Source organism: Lutra lutra, chromosome 3 (genome assembly GCF_902655055.1).
Source record: "Lutra lutra chromosome 3, mLutLut1.2, whole genome shotgun sequence".
Taxonomy (NCBI): Eukaryota; Metazoa; Chordata; class Mammalia; order Carnivora; family Mustelidae; genus Lutra; species Lutra lutra.
Window position 1 is genome coordinate 147,601,418 of NC_062280.1, and position 9,587 is coordinate 147,611,004.

Sequence of the window (9,587 nt, forward strand, 5' to 3'; positions counted from 1 at the left end):
AACGGTAGTGGTTATCAGGAAGCTTTTTTTTAAAATTTAGAATGTCACTATTTATGTATATTTTACTTCAGCCCTTCATTATGTATATAATGATATAATAATCATTCTTTACAATGGAACTGTATCAGGCCCTGATTCATACAGTTACAGATTATTCTCCTGGTTTGGCCAGCCCTGGGTCCTAAGACTTGCAGTTCAAAACTTGCTCTTGACTTAGGAAGGGATACAGTCATGAGAAGCCTATGGGATTTTACATCAGGTATATTTTGTCAGTAAACAGAAAAGAAAGTGAGAAATTAAATAAGATAGCACAAATGAAAGCATTTATAAATGGAAGTATGTGGTATTATTATTGTTATAGGCACCATAGCAGTCAATAAAATGAGATGAGGTAATTTAATATGTTGAGTATTTGAATTTGAACTCTTTTTAGAAAAACTTTAGCCTTTCTACATTTTGGTAACTACCTAAATTCCTTAACCCAGATAACTACTTTATTATAGGGCCCAGCCTTTATAAACATACAGGAATATCCAATAGAAAGATATGAAGAAAGAGCCCAAACCTTTACTGAAGAATGTGCCTCCTGGAAGTTACCTTTGGATGAAATTAACTTAGTCTGTGACATTGCTACATCACATGGTATGTCAATTTTTTCTTTTGATTTTTCCTTCCTGCATTGATTTTTTTTTTTTAAAAAGAGGGATTAAAAGAACCTCTAAACATCAAGAAGTCTATGATAGACTCAGGAACTGTGTCATTTTTTGATTAGATAGTAATTGTATGTAATTTAGAACTAATTTCCTACAATAACCTAACAAAATACTATTGTGGAATCCACTTAGGCCCTGCTAAGTTTGTGTGCATATATCTGTTTCTCATTACAATTGTAGCACAAAGTTAAACATATCCAGGCATGTGCTAAAAATAGAAGGGGAAAAGAAAAAGAGAAACATTGGATGTGGGGGCAGGGGTTCCAGTTTGATGATTACATGAAATATGAAAGAGCTGGAGTGATTTGCAGTCATTAAAGTTCTTGTAAAGAATGGCGAATAAAGGATGTGAATTTTTAGCATCTGCATTTCTGGACTGTTGCCATTACTTCCTGATTCATGCAGTGTGCCCTGAGTACGTTTTGGCAGAAGTTTTCAATTGATGGCAGTTACTAAGGTCCTATTAGACACAGATGATGACAGGAGAAAGGGAGAGACTCACTTGCCTAAAATGGGGATTGCTGAGGCAAAAATACAGAAGCAAGTTTTTGCTCATATCAGTTCTATGAATTTTGTTTATTCCTAAAATCAGCTTTGTTAAATAAAAATATGTGCTTTAAAAATATACAGAGATGGGGTGCCTGGGTGGCTCAGTGGGTTAACCCTCTGCCTTCGGCTCAGGTCATGATCCCAGTGTCCTGGGATCGAGCCCCACATTGGGCTCTCTGCTTGGCGGGGAGCCTGCTTCCTCCTCTCTCTCTCTCTCTCTACGCCCCTCTCTGCCTACTTGTGATCTTTCTCTCTGAGTCAATTAAAAAAAAAAAAAACAGAGTTTTTTGTTAACAGACTGGTGCTCTTGTGAAGATATCTTACACTCACTAGTAGAGAATATATATGGATTTTGCAGATAAAGTTTGAACTTTGGCCCCTTGTTGCATCTCTTGGGATTGGAAATAAGTACACCATGACCCTCCACCCCACACCTGTGAGAGGCTTCGCTAGTCAGGAGCACCTTTCTGGTTAGACTTTGTCCTGGCCTTTACCATTTCCAAACATCCTTCCAGGCAGCTGATGTCAGTCAGAGTTAGCCCTTAAAAACAAAACCCAGATGCTGTCCTTCCTATCACTTAACTCTCTCTTTCAGTATTGTCCACTTATGCAAACTAGAGTTTTTGTTGCTTTTTTCCTTTGTTTTTTTCCCTCTTCTGTATTTGTTAGAGAAAAGCTTAGAATCAGAGTTAATTTATAGATATCTGTCTCCTAATCAGTCCATCTGCAGATCATCAGCTGAGATCCAACTGTGTGTGTGCTCTGTCTCGTGATTCAGATTGCACTGGACATGTTGACCAGTCAGAAAATCTTGTGCAGACCACAAAATTAACACCTTTTGTCATTCCAGAAAATGAGGAAAATACCCTCTACGTAGTTGCATGCAATCCCATTACCTTATACTTCATGAACATGACCGGGAAAAGTGGCTACTTGGCGGACTTCTCTGATGTCTTCCCAAGAATAGCCGGTAGGGTTTGGCACCCATTTGTGACAGTGGCACCTCTGGGAAATCCCCTCAAGGGTCAAGTGATTCTCCATGAGCAGCAGGTAAGGCTTGTGTAAGGTTTTTGCATACTTATTATCACCTAGTATCCGCCATACCGAGCATATTTTTCATTCGGCAAATATGTATCATGTGCCTGTTACAGGAGATGCTGCAGCAAACAGAACACAAAAATCTTTGGCCTGAAAAACTTATATTCTGGTGCAGGAAGGTAGGAATCATTAAATAAGCTAAAGAAATCATTAAACAGTATCTCAAGTTAGAAGATGAGAAGCAAGGGAGAGTAAAATAGAAGGCTGGCAGGAAGATCGACATTTAAAATAGGGTGAATGAGCAGGGATTGCCTAAATGAGGAGGGGATGCTTAAGCAAAGACTTAAGGGAAGTGAGGGGGAGAACAGATACCTGAAATAAGAGAGTTCTAGGCAAAGGGAATGTAAGTTCAAAGGCCCAGAGGCTGGAGCATGGTTTTGTTCCATCTTTAAAGAAATATGGTGGGGAAGATAGTGTGAGGGGGATAGTGTAGGGAGGTGAGGTCACAGAGGTTGCTCAGCTGGCTGGGGAAGGGCATGGTGCCAGGGATGGAGAAGCAGATGGTGCAGAGCCTCCTCAACCATTGTAATGTCCTGGGCCCTGCCTAGGGGAGGAGAAGGAAGGTGTTAGAGCATTTCAAGCAGAGGAGTAGCATGACCTGACTTATATTTTTAAGAATTTCTCTGGCTCCTTTGCAGTGAATAGTCTTTAGGTGCTGAGGCAGAATGAAGGAGACTAGTTAAGAAATTTTTGCCATGATCCAACAAGAGATCATTGCAGTTTAGAGAAGGAAGGTTGTCAGTAATGATGGATTCTGGATGTATATTGAAGGTAGAACCAACAGGATTTCCTACCAGATCAAATACAGGGGGGTGAAAGAGAGTAGAGTTAATTAAGGGCAACTTCAAGGTTTAGGGCCTGAGCAACTGAAAGGATGGAGTCACCATCAGTTGAGATGAGGACTTGATTTGGCAGGGATTAGACCTTGGATTAAATCTGAGATTCCTGTCAGACTTCCAGTAGATGAGTCTGGAGTTCGGTGGAACTCAGAATAGGAAATAGAAATCTGGGGTCCTTCGCAGACAAATGTTATTAAAAACCATGAGACTGAAAGAGGTCACTAAGGGAGTGATGGTGAGGAGAGAAGTCTAAGCTCTAGGGCAGTGAAATACTAAGAAATCAGGGAGACACAGGGAAAATCAGCCAAGGGTATTAAAGATGAGTGCCCAGCCAAGTAGACGGATGGACCAGGGGTGTGGTGTCCCAGAAAGCAAGTGATGAACCTCTCAAGGATTACTAATGCTGGCAATGTACTAAATAAAGATGGCATACTTTATTTCATGTTATTCTTCCAGCAGCACATTGAGTCCTCCCTTACCCTTATTTACATGGGAGAAAGTGGAGGCTCAGAGAGTTCAGATAACCTGCCCAGTAAACACATGGGAAAACTGAGATTCAAACCCAATTGGATTGGCCCCACCAGAATTAAATTTCATCCACCCTCCCACTCCGCAGCCACTTGGGGAAAAGAATAGCCTGAATAATTAAAAAATATTCACAATAGGGAGATATTAAAGAAATGCAGTATTGTTATTTACAGTATTTAAAGTCGCCAGGAGAGCAAAGTGTTACCAAGAAACAATACTTTTAGACCATGTCTAGTCAAGAGGAAATATTGCATAGGGGCGCCTGGGTGGCTCAGTGGGTTAAAGCCTCTGCTTTCGGCTCAGGTCATGATCCCAGGGTCCTGGGATCGAGCTCCGCATCAGGCTCTCTGCTCAGCGGGGAGCCTTTCCTTCCTCTCTCTGCCTGCCTCTCTGCCTACTTGTGTTCTCTGTCTGTCAAATAAATTTAAAAAAAAAATTTTTTTTTTTTTTAAAAGAGGAAATATTGCAAAATAACATGTTGGTGTTTCACTGAGTCAGAAGTCAACTTTAACTTTAGGCCTCGCATAAATAATTATCATAAATTCTGAATTAAATTTTTTTCTGATTATCACTTTTTTAAAAATTTTCACTTTCCTCCAGGCAGAGTTTATAAATATCCAGATATTGCTTATAAAAATTTGTGTCCAGCGCATGGAATATGGGTTTTACTTTATAGGTTTCTAATAAAATATCAATGCCATTGAATTGAATTCCACAACAAGAAGAATCTGTCATAAAAAGCACAAGATATCTTGGCAATTTTTAATTCAGTAAGCCAGTCGCATTTCAGTAAGAATCTAAATTTGGAGTATTTATTCAAACAATCCTGCCTAATTTTCAGCTGTCAAATTAACTGTCAAACCTACATATACCAATTCTTTGTTAAGTACTAGGTTTTTCGGTTGCTAGCAAGTATTATATTTTCTCAAAAGAGCCAACTATTTGGCAACATTGCTGATTAATACTCTGCTGAGTGCAAAGAAGTGCCTAACTTCCATAGCAGCCCTTGGCCTCCTGGCATTCTTGCATTCTACCACCTGACTTGGCCCTTTGACTACAATCTGAACCGTTTTCTAGAAAACTACCTCAGCACCCTTGAGCAAGCATGCACAGCTTATGAGAATACTTCACTGGACTCTGAACTGCCTCTTTTCCCAGAGAGGGTATCTTAGCTGCCTCTTCTCTATTATGGCCCTGTTAGGAGGTAAGACCTCTTTGATTCCAAATGAACAGCATGCATCTGTAAAATTTAACAAATGGTAAATAATTTTGATCAACTAACAAATGAGTGCACTGCCCTCAATTCCTTTTTCCCCATTCTGCCCTCCCTGAAAGCAGAGCTAAAATATTGTAAAGAAATACTCCCATTCATTCTTCTGTGCCTTGTCTTTATAAAGCTTTGCTATGGATGCATTTCCCTGGCTAAAAAAGTTGCTCAAAACTTCCTTGCTAAAATAAAATCATAAGTGAGGAAAGGGAAACTTTGCCATGCCTAAAAATAAAGAGCCTCCTCCCTTCCCCCTCCCTGCCATGAGATTACTTATTTCATCTGTAAAAAGTTTAGAATTTCAGACTTTAGGACACTGAGGTCATCCAGAGGTTACTTTTCTCCCAGTCAGATACAAACATAATAAAATTGCTCCCTTGCTTCTCCTCCCTCCCCCCTTGAAGGAGCACCAAAGCCACGGTTACATGTACTCAGATGTGACGCAAAATTCTATTTTTAAACTCAGACAGAATATATTATTAGTCACTTACAGAAGGAAACCATTAACATCTAAAAGGACGGAGCAACAGAACTCCTTCATGTTGCCGATTGCTTCTAAAACAGTCTAAATACAACAATGGCTGGAAATATATATATTTTCTCTCACTTAGAAAGATACAGTTTTTCAGGCCACTTTTGCCAAATTATGCACATATGAGTATTAGACCCTAAAAAGGAAGAAAAATGCAAAAGCGTACTTATTTTTTCTGCTTAATCGTATCTGTTTAATCATCTGCTTATTCTTCTGCTTAATCATGTTTTGGAATCAAACATTATTTTTAGGACTTTCTTTTGCTTAGAAGAGTTAATATTATCCCGAATTGCTAAAGTGCTAAGAATTCATGTTAATGTTCATATTTATCATATGAGAAAGATTTTCTCCTTTAAAAAGTACTTGCTAAAATAAAAGATTTAATCTAGAATGGAGGCTGTAAATTTTTTAACTTAATACATTTTCTTAAGTAAAACTTTTAAGGTATTGCCATCATTTCCAAACTTTCAGAGGCCAGAAATAATACTTCTTATAGGAAGTGATGATTTTATGAATATCCCTAACACATTCTGAAGGGGGAATTGCATATTATACCAATGATGCACTCAAAGAGTGATGTTTGCAGAGAAGCTTAAGCTCTGTCAACATGCTTAGTGGGATTTTTTAATACACCCAAGATTCGGAGTGAAGGAATCTATGTGGTACAAATACGACTTTAATGCTTGAGCAGTTCAATAAAATTAGCTCGTCAAATAAACTTGAAACCACACGGTGAGGTCGCAGATTTGCAGATGAATCATCAGACTCTTTGCATTTGTTTTTATTTCCAACTGGACTATATAAGACAGAGTAAGGGTCATGGTTAATTCATCATTGTGTTCTCCTCTGTGCTTTAAACATAAGCTGCCCAGTAACTATTAAAGGGCAAGGAAACAGACACTTCTTACTTGTTTCCTATATTTTGCAAACTATATATTAATTCTTGGGTGCTTCATTTTCCCCAAAGAAAGTTTTTTTTTGTTTTTTTTTTTTAATTTGACAGAGATCACAAGTAGGCAGAGAGACAGGCAGAGAGAAAGGAAGGGAAGCAGACTCCCTGCTGAGCAGGGAGCCCGATGTGGGGCTCCATTCCAGGACCCTGGAATCATGACCTGAGCTAAAGGCAGAGGCTTTAACCCACTGAACCACCCAGGCGCCCCCAAAGAAAGTTTTTGAAATGAAAAGTTCATAGGGGTTAGGATAACTGGAGGAGCCTCAAATTTAAACAAAACAAAACAAAGAAAACAGTTGTATAACAATGAGGCCTGACAACTTAAAGGTGCCCTTTTTGTAAACCTTTTTGTTTAATCTTCAAGGGTCTTTAAATTTTCACCAAAGAAAGCCAAGTTCATTGCATCTCTTTAAAATATTTCATCTTATAGGACACCTAGGTGGCTCATTCACCTAAACGGCTGCCTTGGGCTCAGGTCATGATGCCAGTGTCCTGGAATTGAGTCCCATATTGGGAGGGGTGGGGGCGGGGTTCCTTGCTCAGCAGGGAGCCTGCTTCTCCCTCTGTCTCTGCCCCTCCTCCCACAGTCCCTCGTGCTCTCTCTCTCTCTCTGTCTCAAATAAATAGTCTTTTAAATAATGATAATAATAAATAATAAAATAAAATATTTCATCCTTTCTGGTTTTCTCAATTTTAAGTTCTTATTCATATGTTTCTGTTCATTGATTTTAATGCTTAAGGTTTATTTAAAAAATTTTTTCTTGAAAAAACGCTAATTACTGAGATTATTACTTCGTTTGCAAAACTGTGATTAGTACTGCTGGAGAAATCTCTTGTTTGTATATTATTGCAGTACCAACTCTGAGTTATTAAAGCTTAGCGAATTTTAAAATGAAGAAGCACTCATTATGAGCTAGGTTCTTAGGATCCTTGATCTTTTCTTGCTAACCCATCTTTTTTATCATGCACGTCTCTTCTGAAGTAAACCTGGATGTGAAAAGCTAAAGTGAGATTTAATATGCACAACATAAGACAGTTTTCAACAAAATATTCTTTAAGTGTAGTTTCAACAAAAGTAAATGGACTTTAAAAATTATCAATCCTCTTAGTTTCCTCAAGAATACAATAAAACAGAATCATGGTTAAAGTAGTCTGTATTTAGAAGGAGATGGTTTTAAGATAAAATCTTCAAAAATAATACATTCTGCATTACATAATTTAAAATACCTTCCTACAACCATCTCATACTTTACATTCTATATTAAGGAAAACCATGTAGTGTCTTTATTCACTCGTATTGTCATCTTTCCTTTGGTTTACCACTGTATCTTTTATTACCAGGTTGCCAAGAGGCTGCTGCTTTAAAAAAAAAGAAAAGAAAAGAAACAAATCTTGAGCTTTTAACTCTTTTCTTTTTTTCCAGAGTAATGTCATCCTATTGTTGGATACCACTGGCCAAGCCCTTCGACGTCTCGTCCTCCCTTCAGAAGAGAGTCCATCTAAGAAACCTTCCTGGTGGAACAAGGAGGAGACGGTAAGGTACTCCCAACTTGCCCAGCAAATTGCCAAGGATTTCTGGAGCTTTCTACCTTAAAGATACATGCCTGCCCATCCCTCTCCATACCTTTGGTTTATTACTATACCGTACAAGAGAATTCTCTTACTGTGCACTTATAGATATTCATGTCCTATAAATAGACATAGATACACATATAATTAAGTAACCAATAACTTCTTGTTTGTAGACGTCATGTTCACATGAAGACTTCTCAGGACTGAACTATAATAATAATAGAACATCATGAACTTTTTAAAACATGATATTCATGACAAGTTCCTGACCATGTAGACACTGAACTGTTTTCAAGTTATATGTTTATATTTTGGATTTATGTAATAAACTGATGTCTAAGATACCTGATTGTACCTACTAGATGAATAAATGTTTGAATACATTAATTAAATTAAACTAGTAAATAAGTACTAGGCCAGTCCAAGAAAATTTATTCTGCCATTCAGAAAAAGTAAGACTTACTTTTTGCCCTGCAAAAGAACATAATTAAGTCTTAAAAGACAATGAAAAAAAAAAAAAAAAACCCAGATAATTTAAATCCTATAAATGTATCCAAATCTACAAAAAAAAACAGCATTTCTTGTATGTTTATGTCATGGTATAAATTCCATAGTTAATCACCAGATAGCAGGTTTATTTCTAACCCATATTTGGCATTATTTTTAAAATTTTTATCCTAAAGATGAAATAAATTTTCAAAATATAATTTGATCCACATTACCATAAGAGTCTCGAAGTAAATAAAGAGGTAGCTTCTCAAGGAATTACATGTTTATATGTCAAAGAACTTTATTTAAAGGAAAAGAGCCAAAGAGACATGACTGCATCTCACACATTTAATGTGAATATTTTGTTTTTTCTCTAGGAAACTTATAAAATGTGTAAAGAATTTTCACACAAAAACTGGCTAGTATTCTACAAAGAAAATGGGTGAGCTCTTTGTTATAGAAGATTTAAACTGGAATCCTTATTTTGCCCACTCTCTTTCCTCATTTATACTTCCTTATTATAAAACCAATGTAACCAAATTGCAAATGTTTTATTGTAAAAGCAACTCTTCCCACACTGTAGAACATTTAAAAACAGACCTAAGAACGGACAGTGCTGCGGGTGCCTGGGTGACTCAGTTGGTTAAGCTTCTAACTCTTGATTTCGGCTCAGGTCCTGACCCCAGGGTCGTGAGATTGAACCCCATGTCCAGCTCTGTACTGGGTGCTTAAGAGTCTCTCTCTCTCCCTCTGACTGCCCTCCCCAGTTGTCTCAATTACCATTTTTCTTTGTCATTATTTAGTTTTGAACACCTTCTTCTTAGCATTGCATGATAGATCATGAAATGACTGTGCCATCATTACTCAACCATTATCCTCACCATTTCCTTTCAGATAGTTTTCTTCTCCTCTTTCAGGAACAGCTTGACTGTGCTGGATGTCCTAGAAGGGCGAACTCACACCATCTCACTTCCCATCAACATCAAGACAGTTTTTCTTGTAGCAGAGGACAAGTGGCTTCTGGTGGAAGACAAAACAAACCAGTGGG

At 37.8% G+C, this 9,587-nt stretch overlaps 1 protein-coding gene across 6 annotated transcripts in view; it reads left to right on the forward strand.

The window, feature by feature from the left end:
- VWA8 (von Willebrand factor A domain containing 8) overlaps nt 1-9,587 on the forward strand; it is a 339,288-nt gene that overhangs the window by 220,213 nt on the left and 109,488 nt on the right. For all 6 annotated transcript variants that reach the window (XM_047720038.1, XM_047720036.1, XM_047720035.1 and 3 more), the window contains 5 exons: nt 504-642; nt 2,113-2,312; nt 7,902-8,012; nt 8,917-8,981; nt 9,457-9,582. In XM_047720038.1, coding sequence (XP_047575994.1) covers nt 504-642; nt 2,113-2,312; nt 7,902-8,012; nt 8,917-8,981; nt 9,457-9,582 — 641 coding nt within the window. The remainder of the gene's footprint in view (nt 1-503; nt 643-2,112; nt 2,313-7,901; nt 8,013-8,916; nt 8,982-9,456; nt 9,583-9,587) is intronic.